This window comes from Tachyglossus aculeatus, chromosome 3 (genome assembly GCF_015852505.1).
Source record: "Tachyglossus aculeatus isolate mTacAcu1 chromosome 3, mTacAcu1.pri, whole genome shotgun sequence".
Classification (NCBI taxonomy): Eukaryota; Metazoa; Chordata; class Mammalia; order Monotremata; family Tachyglossidae; genus Tachyglossus; species Tachyglossus aculeatus.
The window spans coordinates 22,796,867-22,815,445 of NC_052068.1; the positions used below are offsets into that span (position 1 = coordinate 22,796,867).

Sequence of the window (18,579 nt, forward strand, 5' to 3'; positions counted from 1 at the left end):
ATTATATATGAAATTTATTTATTTAAATATTACTGTCTGTCTTCCCCTCTAGACTGTAAATTCGCTGTTCGCAGGGAATGTGCCTGTTTATTGTTATGATGTACTTTCCCAAGTGCTTAATACAGTGTTCTGCACACAGAGAAGCAGCATGGCTCGGTGGAAAGAGCATGGGCTTTGGAGTCAGAGGTCATGGGTTCGAATCCTGGCTCTGCCACATGTCTGCTGTGTGACCTTGGGCAAGTCACCTAACTTCTCTGTGCCTCAGTTACCTCATCTGTAAAATGGAGATGATGACTGTGAGCCCCACGCGGGACAACCTGATCACCTTGTATCCCCCCCAGCGCTTAGAACGGTGCTTTGCACATAGTAAGTGCTTAACAATGCCATTATCATCATCATTATCATCAGTAAGGGCTCAATAAACACGACTGACTGACTGGCTAATGTCAGTCTCCCGCTCTAGACTGTAAGCTTGCTTGGGGTAGGGAACATATCTACCAACTCTATTTTACTGTACTCTCTCAAGCACTTAGTGTAGTGCTCTTCACACAGTAGGCACTCAGAGAATATGATTGATTGAAAACATCTGCCTGTCCCCCTTCTCCCACGCAGCCCCCGCCTACGCTCAACCCCCTGGTCCAGAGAAGGAAACCCTTCATCCCCCTGGCCCCTCTGCCTCTTCTCTGACTCCTGGAGGGGTGGCAGAGGGATTCTGAGGGAGAGTCCCCAACAGAGCCACGTAGCATTTGGAGAAAACCGTGTGTACCCATCCCTGGGGAACAAATCCCGCCTCTCTCTTCCCTGGTGCCGCCCCTTGGTTGGAAGTTCGGGGGACCTAGTAATTTCAACTATGAAATAATCAATCAATAGCCATTATATACTGCTTGCTTATCATACCATCTTGAAGGATTTCACCTAAATAATGAGTAGCAGTGCAAAGTGCACCAACCATCATGAAACACAAAAGAATGAACATTTTCATACAAATGGATTATAGCCTTGTAGTGAGGAGAAGCAGAGTGCCCTAGTGAATAGGGTATTTATTCATTCAATCGTATTTGTTGAGCACTTACTGTGTGCAGAGCACTGTACTAAGCACTTGGAAAGTACAATTAGGGTATGGGCCTGGAAGCCATAAGGACCTGGGTTCTAATCTCAGATCTGCCACTTGTGTGCTGTGTGACCTTGGGCAAGGCACTTCACTTCTTTGGGCTTCGGTTACTTCATCTGTAAAATGAGGATTAAGACTATGAGCCCTATATGGGACATGGACTGTGTCCAACCTGATTAATTTGTATCTACCCCAGCACTTAGTACACTGCCTGGCACATAGTAACCACTTAACAAATACCATTAAAATAAAGAAATAGTGATCCAAAGCAGTTCCCAATTTCTGTTCTTGGGATATTCTCTACTAGAGAAGATTTCCAAAGGCAATTTACTTTTCTTTGGGGATCCATTAGGAAATGGAAATTGCCATTCTGCTAGTATTGGTTTCAGATGTTTGGTGTGGGCCAGAAGGCAGTCATCTGGAGAAAGATATGGCTTCATCTTGGTTAAAAGGAGGTTCCTAATTAATCCAGATTTAATCCAGCACAGAGAGGCTGTTTTTGAGTGTTGGAAGGATAAGGGGGAAAAAGCAAACATGGAACCAGACATTGCCAGCAAAAAAAGTCAGCACAACACAGGGCAGTCTTGGAAATGAGCAGTAAAACTGGGACTAAGCAAGTCTTTCCTTTATATGAGTGCTGCATTATGAGTTGGAACTGAAAGATAGAAGAAAGGTACCCTTTCCCTCCACATTAAGAAAAACACATTCCCACGGGTTTCAAGACAGTCCACCAGCTCTCCCCATATAATAATAATAATAATAATAATAATAATAATAGCATTTATTAAGCACTTACTATGTGCAAAGCACTGTTTAAGCACTGGGGGGTTACAAGGTGATCAGGTTGTCCCACGTGGGGCTCACAGTCTTCATCCCCATTTTACAGATGAGGGAACTGAGGCCCAGAGAAGTTAAGTGACTTGCCCCAAGTCACACAGCTGACAGTTGGCGAAGCCGGGATTTGAACCCACAACCTCTGACTCCAAAGCCCGGGCTCTTTCCACTGAGCCACGCTGCTTCTCTGTCTAGGCTGTGAGCCCGTTGTCTAGACTGTGAGCCCATTGTTGGGCAGGGACCATCTGTACCTGTTGCCGACTTGTACTTCCCAAGTGCTTAGTACAGTGCTCTGCACACAGTAAGTGCTCAGTAAATACGATTGAATGAATATCACATATCGACTTTCCTCACCTGCTGCCCTTCAATTTACATTCTTCATTTATTCCAACCTAACGTTCTCACTGAATCAATCCACCAATCAATCGTAATTATCAAGTGCTTACTGGACTAAGTGCTTGGGACAGTCCAATTTAATAGAGTTGGTAGAGAGGATGCCTGCCCACAATGAACATACAATTTAGAGGGGGAAACAGACATTAATATAACTGAACCTTGCTCTTGACTCTCTTGCCTCCATTTCCTTGCCCTGGCTGTTTCACCTACCTGGAACTTCCTTCAGATCTGCCCAAGGGCAGCTCTCTCTATCTACAAAGCCCTTCTAAAATTCCATCTCCAGCAGAAAGCCTTCCCTAATTAATCACCAACATGCCCAGCTGTAGCGATCCAACAGCCATTGTAATTTCATATCCAACCCCAGATCTTAAGTATATTCAGTTATTTATTCGGCCATTTCATCCTGACATTCTTACTATTATATCCTGGCTCTTCCTCCTGCTCCCACTGTTTATAAATAATTTATGTCCATCAGTCTCCCTCCTTAGACTGTAAGCTTCGGGAGAGCAGAGAGTGTTAATTTTCCTTCAGGTGTACTCTACTAATTTATTTCTCTCAATGAATAACTAAAACTAAACATGTCCAAGACTGTGCTCCTTATCTCCTATCCCAAGCCCCGTCCTCTGACTTTTCCATCACTGTGGACGGCACCACCATTCTTCCCATCTCACAAGTCCACAACCTTGGTGTCACCCTTGATTCTGCTCTCTCATTCAGCCCACATATCCAGTTGATCACCAAAACCTGCCGATCTCACCTTCACAACATCACCAAGATCCGCCCTATCCTCTCCATCCAAACCACTACCACCTTAGTACAATCACTCATCATATCCCGACTGGATTACTGCAACAGCCTCCTTTCTGACCTCCCAAACTCCTGTCTCTCCCTATTTCAGTCTATACTTCACTCTGCTGCCCGGATTATCTGCTACAGAAACTTCTGGGCATGTCATCCCCCTCCTCAAAACTCTCCAGCAGTTGCCTATCAACCTCCATATCAAGCAAAAACTCCTCACTATTGTCTTCAAAGCTCTCCATCACCTTGCCTCCTCCTACCTCAATAGCCTTCTCTCCTTCTAAGTCCCAGCCCACACACTCTGCTCCTCTTGTGCTAAACTTTTCACTGTTCCTTGTTCTCGCCTGCCCCACCATCGACCCCCAGGTCACGTCCTACCTCTGGCATGGAATGCCCTCCCTCCTCCAATCCACCAAACAATCACACTTCCCCACTTCAAACCCCTACTGAAGGCTCCAGGAGGCCTTCCCAGATTAAGCCCCCCTTTTCCTCTGCTCCCCTTCCCCTCCCCATCACCCTGACTCACTCCCTTTGCTCTGCCCCCTCCCCACCCCAAAGCACTTGTATATATATACATGTACATAATTATAATTCTGATCATTCATATTAATGACATGTATATATATATATATCCATATATAATTCCATTTATTTATATTGATGCTATTGATGCCTGTTCACTTGTTTTGATGTCTGTCTCCCCTTCTAGACTGTGAGTCCGTTGAGAGCAGGTATTGTATCTATTTGTCATTGAATTATACTTTCCAAGCACTTAGTACAGTGTTCTGCACACAGTAAGCGTTCAATAAATACAATTGAATGAATGAATACCATTGATAGGCAGGCAAGGCATTCCCTGGAAGACCAATGGGTAAGGTAGAGTGACACATATTTGGCAACACAGTAAATGCTGAATAAATATGAATGAATGAATGCTCTGCACACAGTAAGCGCTCAATGAATACGATTGAATGAATGAATGAATGAACGGGCATGATGAGCCCTACCTACATGGTGCAGGGCAGTAAGATATGGAGCCTTTTGAGTGACAGTGCTGGTAGCCTCTGGTCCAATCCATTTTGGACTTGTTTTCAGAGGTCCAAGTCAGTTGATTCTGGGAGGTGGTCTACCTCATCATCATCAATCGTACTTATTGAGCGCATACTGTGTGCAGAGCACTGTACTAAGCGCTTGGGAAGTACAAGTTGGCAACATATAGAGACAGTCCCTACCCAACAGTGGGCTCACAGTCTAAAAGGGGAATGCTGATTGCTAACTTTGTGGTGGGTAGGCCAAACGTTATGGTTTTATGCAGACCAGGGCTTTATCAGAGAAAACGTGGCCCAGTGGAAAGGGGACAGGCCTGGGAATCAGAGGATTTGGGTTCTAATTCTGGCTCTGTCATTTGTTTGCTGTGTGACCTTGGGTAAGTAACTGAACATCTCTGTACTTCTGTTCCCTCAACTGAAAAACGATCAATTGTATTGACTGAGTGCTTGCTGTGTGCAAAGCACAGTATTAAGCACTTGGGAGAGCACAATGTAACAATATAAAATAAGGATTCAATATGTTTTCCCTTTCTTAGACTGTGAGCCCCTTGTGGGACAGGAACAGGGTCCAACCTGATTAACTCATATCTACTCTTGTGTTTGGAAAAGTACTTGACACATAGGAAGGGCTTAACAAATAATGAATAAATCAATACACTAGATTAAATTGTAATAAATCAATAAAACAGGATCAGTGTAGGTTGATCCTCATAAGTCTAGCGCCTTTTGAATGGCCTTGGCTCTCCAGATGGGAATGGAACTGACCAAATGGCATTCCTGTCTGGTCCGATCCAGAGTGGCCTTGGGATGACAACATATTCTAGGACTGCCCCAGATTATACTCATTTAACTTCTTCAGACGGGACCAAAGCTGGTAGGAGGCTACTGCTTTAGGTTGATGGTTTTCCACCAGCCATACCTGGAGAGACAGTTGCCAGTGGGGCTTGTTAATAATAATAATAATAATTGCTATTATTATTATGGTATTTGTTAACCACTTACTATGTGTCGGGCACTGTTCTAAGCACTTGGGTAGATACAAGGTAATAAGGTTGTCCCATGGGGAGCTCACAGTTTTAATTCCCATTTTACAGATGAGGTAACCAGATCTGCACACAATACAGATGAGGTAACAGAGAAGTTAAGCAGCTTGCCCAAGGTCACACAGCAGACAAGTGGAGGAGCCGGGATTTAGAACTCATGTCCTCTGACTCCCAAGCCCATGCTCTTTCCACTAAGCCACACTGTTTCCACATGCTGTTGCCTGGAATGTGCAGGGAATCATTCATTAAATCAGGTAAGACCAAGAGTAGCAATGGTTTGTGGATAATCATCATCATCATCATCATCATCAATCATACTTATTGAGGGCTTACTATGTGCAGAGCACTGTACTAAGCGCTTGGGAAGTACAAATTGGCAACATATAGAGACAGTCCCTACCCAACAGTGGGCTCACAGTCTAAAAGGGGGAGACAGAGAACAAAACCAAACATACTAACAAAATAAAATAAATAGAATAGATATGTACGAATAAAATGAATAAATAAATAGAGTAATAAATATGTACAAACATATATACATATATACAGGTGCTGTGGGGAAGGGAAGGAGGTAAGATGGGGGGGACGGAGGGGGGGATAATAATAATAATGGCATTTATTAAGCACTTACTATGTGCAAAGCACTATTCTAAGCACTGGGTGATTACACGGTGATCAGGTTGTCCCACGGAGGGCTCACAGTCTTAATCCCCATTTTACAGATGAGGTAACCGAGGCACAGTGAAGTTAACTGACTTGCCCAAAGTCACACAGCTGACAATCAGCAGAGCTGGGATTTGAAGCCATGACCTCTGACTCCAAAGCCCATGCTCTTTCCACTGAGCTATGCTGCTTCTCTTTGCAGCTAGAAGGTGCCAAGCGCTTAGTACAGTGCTCTGAACACAGTAAGCGCTCAATAAATATGACTGCATCAATGAATGAATGAAAAGAGACACAGCTCACTAGTTTTCTATCGGTAGCAAATTCCACAGAGTATCTCTGTCGTATTACCACCCCACAGCCCCAGGTCACCTGCACAGTATGATTCTTCTGTTCGTGTGTTCATGCTGTTGCAAGCGTCCAGATATTGAAGCCGACTTCATCCACCCCAAACTCATCCAGACTTGCTAGAACTCTGACTTCTCCTCTGTCAAGCAGCAATCTTTCTCCACTCTTGACTCCCATGCCTATTGAACAGTCCAGCTGGTTCTGAATTTTAACTCCCTTCTTAAATCCCCTGTTCCCAGCTTCCTCCATCTCTTGAACCATAATGACCTCGCCTTCTATTTCATTAATGAAACTGAAATAATCAGGCATGAACTCCATAAAATTTCCCTATGCACCTCTCTCAGCCCACACTCCTCCTGCCCTCAGATCAACACTCTCATCTTCAGCACTCAGAACAGTGTTCTGCACACAATAGACACTCAATAAATAAAATCGACTGACTCTTCACGACCATTTCTCAACCTTCCCAGCCATCACTAAAAATATTTTTCTCATCTTTTCAAAATCTACCCCCTCCACCTGCCCCTCCAGCCCCATCCCTTTGCAACTTATTCAACACTTGTGACTTCCCTGACGGCAATCTTTCTCTTCCTGATGACCATCTTCAACTGCTCGTTCTCCAATGGCTCCTTTCCCACTGCTTTCAAATGTGCCTACAGATCTTCCATCCCAAACATAATCTCCCTTGACCCCATTGCATCCTCTAGGTTCACTCTACCTCCCTCCTGTTGTTCCTTACAGGAGCCCAGGGGCTCTGATTTCCAGGCCTATGCTCTTTCTACTTCTCTTTGTCATACCCTACCTCGACTATCATATCGGCCTCCTAGCTGACCTCCCTGTACCAGGCTCTTCCCAATGTAGTCCATACTTCACTCAGTCACACATGTCTCCCACCAGATCAAATCGAAACCCTTCACCATTGACTTTAAGGCACTCAACAGGTTCTCCCCATCCTGCCTAACCTTGCTCCTATCCCACTGTTGTCTAGCTTGTGCACTTCGTTTCTCTAACACAAACCTACTTTCTGTGCCTTGATCTCATCTTTCCCACCTTGCTCACATCCTCCCTCCTTTCTAGAATTCCCTCTCCCTTCATATTCAACAGATCACCATTCTTGCCATCTTCAAAGCCCTATTAAAATTACAAATGACCTTTCACCACCCCAACTTTACTCCTGTTTCCTTCTCTGTTATCAATGCACTTTGGTCCACGACCCCAAAGTACTTTGATCCTCATTCCATTCCCCAAGGATTTATGTATCTATCCATATGCTCTGCTGCATTCCCTATTTCTAACTGATTTTAATATCTGTCTCTCCAACTAGATTATGTGTGTGTTTTTTAAATGACATTTGTTAAGGGTTTATTCATTCATTCAATCATTTATTGAGCGCATACTGTGTGCAGAGCACTGTACTAACTGCTTGTTATGTGCCAGACACTGTACTAAGCCCTGGGGTATGTCTGCTGACTCCATTTAGTACTGTGATCTGCACCCAGTAAACGCTCAATACCACTGATTGACTGATTAATTGATTGCCCACCCTGACTGTACATGTATCTCTGCTCTCCAAATTAGGATTGGAGGCACCAACTCATCAAGCCTCAAATTCTAGATTAATTAATTAATTGTGGTATTTTTTAAGTGCTTACTATATACCTGGCACCTTACTAAGCACTAGGGTCGATACAAGCAAATTGGGTTGGTCACAGTCCCTGTCCCATGGTGGGCTCAAAGTCTCAATCCCCACTTTGCAGATAAGGTAACTGAGGCCCCTCAAAGTGAAGTGACTTGCCCAAGGTCACACAGCAGGCAAGCAGTGGAGCCAGGATTAAAACCCAGGACCTTCTGACTGCTAAGTCTGTGCTTTATTCAGTACAGCATGCTGCTTCTCCCTGCTGCTACTCTAGATCACGGTACTAGATTGCATGTCTTGGTTATGTGTGTTCTTTAAAGATACTGTGAGAAGCGTTGGGTGCGGCTGTCCCCCAAACCTTCATGCTTGAAAATGGTTGCCCGATTCCTGGGAACACTAATATACCCTTTGGTGTAACAGGGCCCATTGGTGCTGGGGAGAAAGTCTCCATTGCTTCTGAGCTTTACCTCAACATTGTGGAAACTAAGCTCAGGTCAGGCTCTTTCTCTCAGTCCTTTGGTTGTGAGATTTTTGGAGATTATCCTTTATGAATTCATTCATTCAATCATATTTATTGAGCACTAACTGTATGCAGAGCACTGCACTAAGTGCTTGGGAGAGTACAATACAACAATAAACTGACACATTCCCTGCCCACATTGAGCTTACAATCCAGAGAAAGATAGCTCTCTTCCTCCCTTCAAAGCCCTACTGAGAGCTCACCTCCTCCAGGAGGCCTTCCCAGACTGAGCCCCCTTTTTCCTCTCCTCCTCCTCCCCATCCCCCCTTCTGCCCTTCCCCCTTCCCCTCCTTACAGCACTTGTATGTGTATAGATTTATTACTCTATTTTACTTATACATATTTACTACTCTATTTGTTTTGTTAATGATGTACATATAACTGTAATTCTATTTATTCTGATGGTTTTGACACCTATCTACATGTTTGGTTTTGTTGTCTGTTTCCCCCTTCTAGACCGTGAGCCCGTTGTTGGGTAGAGACCATCTCTGTATGTTGCCGACTTGTACTTCCCAAGCGCTTAGTACAGTGCTCTGCACACAGTAAATGTTCCATAAATACGATTGATTGATTGATTGATTGATTGAATGAATATAAATGAATAAATTACGGATATGCACGTAAGTGCTGTGGGGCTCAGAGGGGAGATGAGGGAGGATGTGTTCTAGCTGTTGTGAGACTAGCTTGAGCATTGGCTATGGATAGGAGGGAGAACAGTGGAGTCCAGGTGCTATCTGCTGCCCCCAAAGAGTACAGATCTTTGAGCCAAAAGAAACACAACATACTCCTCACTTGGTTTTGTGTATATTTGAACAAGTTGCAAACACATGGTGTTTGTCTTGAACAACGGCCAATATTTTTGAAAGGGGCCAATAAATGGAATGAGTTTTCCAGGAAATTTTGTTTTTCCAATAAAAGGAAACATTGAGCTTGACTCTCACCTCTGAGCCCAAGAGGCTGCCCGTCACACACTGAGGGTCTTCCTCCGCCTCATCCTCTCCCATGGGCAGGGAGCATCCCTGCCAACTCTTTTGTATAGGAGTTTCCCAAGCACTTAGTACAGTGCTCTGCACATTGTAAGCACTTATGATGAGGATGATGATGATTGCCAAGTTCATCGCTACCTGAAGGGGAGCCTGGAATGGAATTGGAAAGGGCTGGGCCTTCTCCCTGGGAGGCTGTTAGGAGAGAAGACCTGCCTCCTCAAGGTGGAGGAGATCCCACCACTCCAGAGGAGCAGCGAGATGCCACTGGTGCCTGGGTCCACTACTCTGCTCCTTGTTTACCCCAAATGTGGCTCCCGACAGCATTCCTGTGTCCATTCTGCGTGCAGAGCCCTGTACTAAGCACTGGGAAGGAAAAAACAGGTAGGAATTGGACACGGCCCCTCTCCTTTAGTGGGCTGGGAAGAGAAATTCTCAATCACCTCAGCAAATCCTCACGGGTACTCAGAGAGTGTTCCCTTGTAGCTGCAACTGGAAATAAGCCCAGAAAAATTGGCTTCACTTGGAGTAAATACCATTGACTGCAAGCTAGTTGTGGGCAGGAAATGTGTCTGTTTATTGTTGTACTGTACTCTCCCAAGTGTTTAGTATAGTGCACTGCACACGGTAAGTACTCAATAAATATGACTCAATGAATTGCTGGAGTATCTGCTATTTGTTTCCCTAAACAGTCTATGCATTGAGACTCTTGCATCAAAATCCCGATACTGCTAAGGATTAGATGAGCAACAGGCCCAGGAAGGATGGGCACAGGAGAGCCCATTGCTGGCTGCCTGCAAAGTTTATTGATGTATTAAAGCCAGCAGCCCTTCCGCCTATTTTCTGACATTCCTGTGCAATATATACTGAAGCGAGTATGGCAGCATGACCTGAATGGACAATTGGCAATAGAAGTAGCATGGTGTAGTGGACAGAGCACAGCTTGAGAGCAGAAGGTCACGGGTTCTAATCCTGGCTCCACCACTTGTCTGCTGTGTGACCTTCTCTAGGCCTCAGTTACCTCATTTTGTGAAATGGGGATTGAAACTGTGAGCCCCCATGGGACGGGGACTGTGTTCAACCTGATATGCTTGTGTCCACTCCAGAGCTTTGTACAATGCCTGGCATATATGAAGTACTTAATAATAATAGTAGTAATAGTATTTGTTAAGCGCCTACTATGTGCCAAGCACTGTTCTAACAACTGGGGTAGATACAAGGTAATCAGGTTGTCCCATGTGGGGTTCACAGTCTTAATCCTCATTTTACAGATGAGTTAACTGAGGCACAGAGAAGTTAAGTGACTTGCCCAAAGTCACACAGCTGACAAGTGCCAGAGCTGGGATTAGAACCTATGACCTCTGACTCCCAAGCCCGTGCTCTTTCCACTAAGCCACATTGCTTAACAAATGCCACTATTAATATTATTATTATTATGGACTGAACTGGGAGTTCATATAGCTGGGAGACATATGGATAGTTCTCCAAGTGGAACACAGGCCTGGGAGTATTAGACTATTTCCACTTCTTTTGTTTCTCTGGCCCAGGATTTCTGCTAAAATTACTGGTTCCTGTTCATTAATTGCCTCACAGACACTGAGAGTTAAGGAGATAATTTCTGAATTTAGGCAGAGAAGAGAGCTTTGAACCTGCATGTTTTTATCTGGGGAGTGGCATTTATCAGTGGTATTTATTGAGCGCTTACTGTGTGCAGATCACTTTTCTAAGTGCAACACAATGCAGTATATAGACATGATCTCTCCCCTCAAACATCTTACAGATCAGAGGGGGAAACAGATATAAAAATAAAGTACAGATGGATATGCACATATTATAAATTATATTATAAATACAATTCTAATAATTAAATTAATGTCTGTCTCCCTCTCTAGACTTTAAGCTCTCTGTGGGCAGGAATCATGTCTATATTGTATTGTACTCTCCCAGGCACTTAGTACAGTGCTCTGCACACAGTAAGCACTCAGTGAATACCAGTGATGATTAATGATATGAAGGAGAGAGCTGACTGAGTGTGTGCTTTAAAGCCAATGGTTAGGAGTTTCTATTCAATGTGGAGATGCACGGATAACCACTGGAGGTTTTTGAGGAGAGGGGAGACTTGCACTGAGTGCTTTTTTAGGAAAATGATTCTGCAGCAGAGTGAAGTAAGGACTAGAGTGGGGAGAGACAGGAGGCAGGGAGGTCAGCAAGGAGACTGCCTCACGCAATGCAAACCGATTCTTGGCTATTTCAAATTATACAACCTTCCTAGATCCTGCCCACTCCTGATTGCCTCAGATCCCTGGAAAATTTTTTGGCCTCCTATCAATGGGCTTCAGAGAGAGTGCATGAGAAGTGTAGGAAATGGAAAAAAAAAACCCTATCTAAAGCCAATGTGGAGGGATTTAAGGGGAAAATTTTAAAGAGGAGAGGAGTGGGATGAAATTTGGCTACAGCCAGGGACTTGGAAACAGCATGGCGTAGTGGGAATCAGAAGGTCATGGGTTCTAATACTGGCTCTGCCACTTGTCTGCTGTGTGACCTTGGGCAAATCACTTCACTTTTCTGTGCCCCAGTTACCTCATTTGGAAAATGGGGATTAAGACTGTGAGCCCCACCTGGGACAACCTGATAACCTAGTATCTCCTCCAGTGCTTAGAACAGTGCTTGGCACATAGTAAGTGCTTAACAAATACCAGTATTATTATTATTATTATTCTCTATACCTCAGTTACCTCATCTGTGAAATGGAGATTGAGACTATGAGCCCTACATGAGACAGGGACTGTGCCCAACCCAATTTGCTTGTATCCAACACAGCACTTAGTATAGTTTCTGGCACATAGTAAGCAATTAATAAATACCACAATTACTATTATTATTATTAAGAATGACATGGCTACTTACTTCCTGAAAAAGTGAAAATCACCATGTTGTCATCTACCTACTTGGAGGAACTGTAAAATGGCTGTCCCCACTTTGGTATTTGTTAAACACGTACGTATCAAGCACTGTGCTAACCTTTCTTGAAGATACAATATAAAGAGATTGGACACAGTCTGTGTACTACTCTGGGCTCATAGTCAAAGAGGACGGGCAAACAGGTATCTTAGCACCAATTTACAGATGAGGAGATTGAGGCAGAGAGGCGTTAAGTGACTTACCCGTGATCATTCAACAGGCAAATGGCAGGCTGGGTAAGAGCCCATGTCTCCAGACAAGCAGCTCTGTGCTCTTTTAAGCCACCCATTGCCATTTATCCTGATGGGAGTGAATGTACCAGTTAACATCTCTAATTTTCTCCTCTAAATCCCCAACTTACTACGTAATAATCTATTATGGACTACTGCCCTATGAATTTAACAAAATACCTAATGAACCTACTGACATTTTTTGCCTGCATAACCTCCTGTGCTTGCAGATTCCATATGCTCTCTCCCAATCTGTTATGAATGTCATGTTTTTCTTTTGTTGTGGCTATTGATTCGGTTCAGTCATTGACTTTCATCTTTACCTGTTCTGATTCATGTTACCTGTTGACTTTTCCCTGTTTATCTGGTCCTCCTGTGGGTACCGGACCATGTCTGAACGAAGAGCTTAAGAAATGTTCTTGATTAAGCGATAGTCAAAGAATACTGGATGGATACAGACAATAGAGCTGCTCATGAAAGTCACCACTGGACTTGAAATATGATAAGAAGGGGTTCTGCATTGGATGGGAATTTAGGAAGGAACAGGGGTGAACAACTGGCCCAGTTTCAAAGCATCAGTCTATGAGTTTTATATTTATTGAGCGCTTATTGTGGGAAGAGCACTGTACTAAGAACTCAGGAGAGGGATTCAGCAGACACATTCCCTGCCCATAAAGATCTTACAGCCTATAGGGGGAGACAGACATTAAAATAGATAAATTATGGATTTGTACATACAAGCATATTGATATTCATAGACATATGCATACACATCCGACATCACATCATTCTCCTCACCTTCTAAACCTTATTAAAAAACACATCTCCTCCAAGAGGACTTCCCTAAGTCTGCTAAACCACTCTGAGAAACAGCGAGGCCTAGGGGATAGAGCTTAGTACTAAGCGCTTAGTACAGTGCTCTGCACACAGTAAGCGCTCAGTAAATACGACTGAATGAATGAATAGAGCATGGGCCTGAGAGTCAGAAGGAACTGGGTTCTAATCCTGGCTCTGCTGCTTGTCTGGTATGTGACCTTGGGCAAATTACTTCTCTGTGCCTCGGTTACTTCATCTGTAAATTGGGGATTAAGACTGTGAGCCCTGTGTGGGACAGGGACTGTGTCCAACCTCATTACCTTGTATCTACTCCAGTGCTTAGAACAGTGCCTGACACATAGAAAGCACTTAGCAAATACCATAAGAAATATATCATTTCCCTATTCTCTGGTATAGTATTTGCACTTGGTTATGTGCCTCTTAAACACTGGATATCCATCCTAACCCAACACTGACAGCATTTATGTGCATATCCTTACACTGTGCCATTTCCCTTATCTGTAATTTATTTTAATACCCATCATTTCCTCTCATCAGTAAGCTTTATTCCAACACTGTTGTACTATGCTCCACCAAGTGCTTACTACAATGTTCTGAACCCAAACACTCAATAAATGTCACTGATTGATTGATTGGTGTTGATTCCAGTTCCCCATGGAACCATGCTGATTTTGCTACAGGTCACATTGTTTCCGTTCAATTAAGTTTGTCGCCTGCTTGGACTATCTTCAGGTTAGTGGAGCATCTTCCTCTTTTCCACTCTAGGTAGCATCAGGGGTTTGCTTTTCATTTGATTTGCCCCTTAGAATAATCAACCCTATCTTGTGTCTCGCCTAGTTGAAATAGCTGTGGGAATTATATGCACACCACAAAAATGCTGGTTGGTAAGAGAAGGTATCCACTGTAGAAAACCCCAGACTACTATTACCTTTGAACTAAGAGTTTAATCAAATAACCAAATCCCACATGTCTCAAGAGTGACAAGACCTATGCATCGAGAGGACCGGAAGACACTGCTTACTCTGAAAACAGTGCTCTTGTAATACTATGGAACAGTGGACAATTTGGAGAAAACTAAAGCTCAGGCTCGGTAAGTATGATTAAGGTCCTTGCACTTCACATCACTCACAAAATGAAAAGAAACTAAGAGTGACGAATACCTACTGTTGCCAGGTAACAGCATCCACGGTGCTCCCAGCCACTTTCATGAACCTGTGAAAAACAGAGGGAGAAATTGAGTAAACCTAAAAATAAGAGACCACACATCTAAGAAGGACATGATACAAATATGTGAATTTGATATTGGTGGTGTCAGTGGGTCTAACAAGCCTAACTCAGATTCCATCTGCTCTATTCTGAATATTGGAGGTAGCCCTTCTCCCTCTTAAGATTGTAAGATCACTGTAGGCAGGGAATGTGTTTTTTCATTGTTATATTTTACTCTTCTAAGCTCTCAGGACAGTGCTGTACACAGAGAAAGCGCTCAATAAATATGACTGACCTACTGACAGACTGACTGACTGACAGTACTGACCTCTGGTGCAGTGTCTCTGACACTAGATTTGGATTTTTCAGACCTAAAGACCTATAGAAAATGCCTACATCGTTGCTTGGTTATTTTCATTCTTAATGGAATATATACAATTAGTAGGTCTTATAGAATTGTCTGGCCAGACTAATCATGTGCAAAAGAGGGCAGAAGCCCTTGCTTTTCCTTCTGCAAGTTATAACAACCAAATCACAATGGGGGAAATTCAGATTTGAGAAGTTAATTGGTTTACTTAGGTAGAAGGTGGATCTCAGAATTATATTCTCAGTTAACTTTTCAAATCTTTAAAATACTGACCTCTGGTCCAGAGGAATACTAGAGGCCATAGTAGCTGAAGGTTATGAGAAGGTTATGAGAAGTAGCATGGCTTAGTGGATGCATCATGGGCCTAAGAGTCATAAGGTCCTAGGTTCTAGTCCCAGCTCTGCCTCATATCTTTTGTGTGACCCTGGGCAAGTCATTTAACTTCTCTGGGCCTCGGTTTCCTCATCTTTAAAATGGGGATAAGAGTGTGAGCCCCATGAGAAACAGGGATTGTGTCCAACCTGATTAACTTGTATCTTATCCGTGATCTAAGAACACTACTTTGTACACAGTAAGAATTTAACAAGTACCATAATTCTTATTATTATTATTATTAACAAGGTTAAGGAAGTTATAAATTATTTTCTCCTAGTCCTCATGGCAGAACATGGAGAAAATCCTCCTTCTACTCCATTCTCATTTTAGTTTGATATTTGTTGAGCTCTATGTGCTAGACCTTGTACTAAGTGCTGGGATAGATAGAACATAATTAGGTTGAACAGAGTCCCTGTCCCACATGGGCCTCACAGTTTTAATCCCCATTTTGCTGAGGAAGTAACTGACACACAGCAAAGTTAAGTGACTTGCCCAGGGTCACGCAGCAGAAAAGTGTCAGAACTGAGATTAGAGCCCAGATTCCCTGGCTCCTAGGCCTGAGTTCTTTCTATGCTGCTTCCCTTTTTTCTCCACTCAAACCAAATCAATGGAGAGAATCCCTGATTTGCCTCTGGAAGCACAGTTTCTTTTTGCATCTTTCCCTGACATTTTCAGATGCCATCGAAAGATCAGGGTAGGAGCACTGCTCCCATCAGAGAGACACTCAGAGATCTTTTCAGAGAGACTCACACCCTCAGATTTATTTAACAAGGATACTTGGCCTTAAATTCTAAGTTGTTGAAGTAGAAAAATGAAATGAATTTCTAGACTAATACAAAATGCTATGCAAGAGAAATTTTAAAGATGAAATAATATGCAGAATACTGATCCAGGAGGAAAAACAATATTGTTAGGAAGCAGGGGAATCTTAAATCAGAAACCGGGATTACCAGCATCTCTGGGTGACTGATTCTGTTTTGGTTTCTGGAGCTTGGTGGCTGAATCTGAAATCTAAAGACCACCATGGACCCATTGGCAATGTTCAGGCCAATGCTTAAACCTGCCAGGAATCAATGAGCTTGGTTTTCCAAGGTCTCATGCCCAGTGAATAACCTTTTGGGTGGTCCTATTCAGAGGAACAGACAGAGTGCCTCCTCTCAGGCTGATGCCCGACTCTGTGAGGAAAGAGGCGGGAACCTCTCCAACTGAAGCAGGAAACAAGAGAGACAAATCTGTGCAACAGCAGATAGTTCAGCATTTGGTAGCCTCCCCCTTTAGGCCTGAATTACTGCTATAAATAACAACAAAAATAGCCCCTCATGTTTTCAACCATTTCTCTCCTCCCCAAGGATCCCCAAATCTGGGAGGATTGTTCTCTTTCGTGATCCACGTGCAGGTGTGACGTGTCTGAAATATTGTCAGGCCATCTCCCTCAGGGAGTATTGCAGCTCTCTCCTAGAATAAGGGACATCTTTCTTCCTGGCCTTTTTGGTTTATTTCCTTGTTCTGTGCTGCACTGTGAATCCGGCTCCCAGGGAAAGCCGATAAATCCTTCACAATAGGTGATTTGTCCCCCCTGCCCCACCAAGTTCTCACAGGTTCCAACAGTGAGGAAGCCTGCGTGAGTTCCTCTTGTCCAGGCAAAATACACAGTGATGTGAATTACCTCCCCGAGCCAAGGAACAATAGCCATCCTAAATAACAGTTCTAGAAAAAGAGAGGAAACTGCAACCTGCATATTGGAAAGTCCTGGATAATAACCCAGGGCATCTTCTATGATGACTGCAGAGCTCCTTGCTTTTCCTTGACTTAAATTAATTGGACTGCAGTACAGAAAAGAGTGCTGTCCAGAAGGAATTTTCATTGTAAATAGCTTGTGAAATATTCTAAGCCCACAATCTCCCTCAGGTACAAGGGCTTGTTGGTCATTCATAGGTCTGCATACATGAATAGGATAATAGCATTAACCCTATATTTGAATAAGAGAGTTTGCACAACACACAAACACACATGCACCCACTCTCTCTCTCTCTCTATCTACCCATCCTCTCCCAAACTCTTCTCCTCATATTCCCAATCCATTCCCTCTAACTGTACTTCCTCTAGAATGTAAACTCTCTGTGGCAGGGAACATGTCTAGCAACTCTATTACATTGTACTCTTCCAAGTGCTTAGTACTTAAAAGCACTTGGGAGTACTCGGGAGCTCTGCACACAGTAAGTGCTCAGTAACTAGAGAAGCAGTCTGGCTTAGTGAAAAGAGCACAGGCTTGGGAGTTAGAAATCATGGGTTCAAATCCTGACGGCTATTTGTCAGCTGTGTGACTTTGGGTAAGTTACTTAATTTCTCTGTGCCTCAGTTCCCTCATATGTAAAATGGGGATTAAAGACTGTGAGCCCACGTGAGACAACCTGATAACCTTGTATCCACCCCACCACTTAAAACATTGCTTGGTACATTTATTAAGTGCTTAATAAATACCATCATTGTTATTATTAGTATTATTATTATTACCATAGATAGATTTGTTGTTGGATTAATTCTTATCCCATTCTTTCTCACTTTATGAAAACATCTGCACCCATTCTTCTTCCCTAAGTCCCTTCTCTAGACTGTAAACTCATTACCTTGTTAGAACAGTGCCCAGTGCTTAGAACAGTGCTTTGTACATAGTAAGCACTTAATAAATGCCGTCATTATTATTATTTTATCTACCCCAGCCCTTAGAACAGTGCTGGGCACATAGTAAGTGCTCAACACATACCATCATTATTATTATTATTATTATTATTAACAAATACCACAATAATTATTATTATCTTCAGACAGGGAACGTGTCCACTAATTCCATTGAATTGTACTCTCCCAAGTGCTTAGTACAGTGCTCTGAGCATCGTAAATGCTCAACAAATATCATTGATTGATTCCTTCCCTGCCTATCATCTTTGTCTTGATGGCTCTTTCCCTTCTGCCTTCTACATGCTCATATCTCCCCTATTCTAAGAAAAAAACCCTCTCTAAATCATGCTACATTTTCCAGCTACTGCCCCATCTCCTGGCTCCCATTCCAATACAGCCACTTCAAACAGTCTCTATACAACACAACTGCTGCCTCCATTTCCTCTTTTCCAGCTCCCTTGTTGATCCTCTACAATCTGCTTTCCCCCTTCTTCACTCTAGGGAGACCCACTCTCTCCAAGATCACTAATGACCTCCTCCTTGCCA

The 18,579-nt window shown here is 43.2% G+C and overlaps 1 protein-coding gene across 1 annotated transcript in view; it reads right to left on the reverse strand.

Moving 5' to 3' along the window:
• Positions 1 to 18,579, reverse strand: part of HPSE2 (heparanase 2 (inactive)) — a 709,452-nt gene that overhangs the window by 304,827 nt on the left and 386,046 nt on the right. The window contains exon 6 of the mRNA XM_038744163.1: positions 14,571 to 14,618. Within this exon, the coding sequence (XP_038600091.1) occupies positions 14,571 to 14,618 (48 nt within the window). The remainder of the gene's footprint in view (positions 1 to 14,570; positions 14,619 to 18,579) is intronic.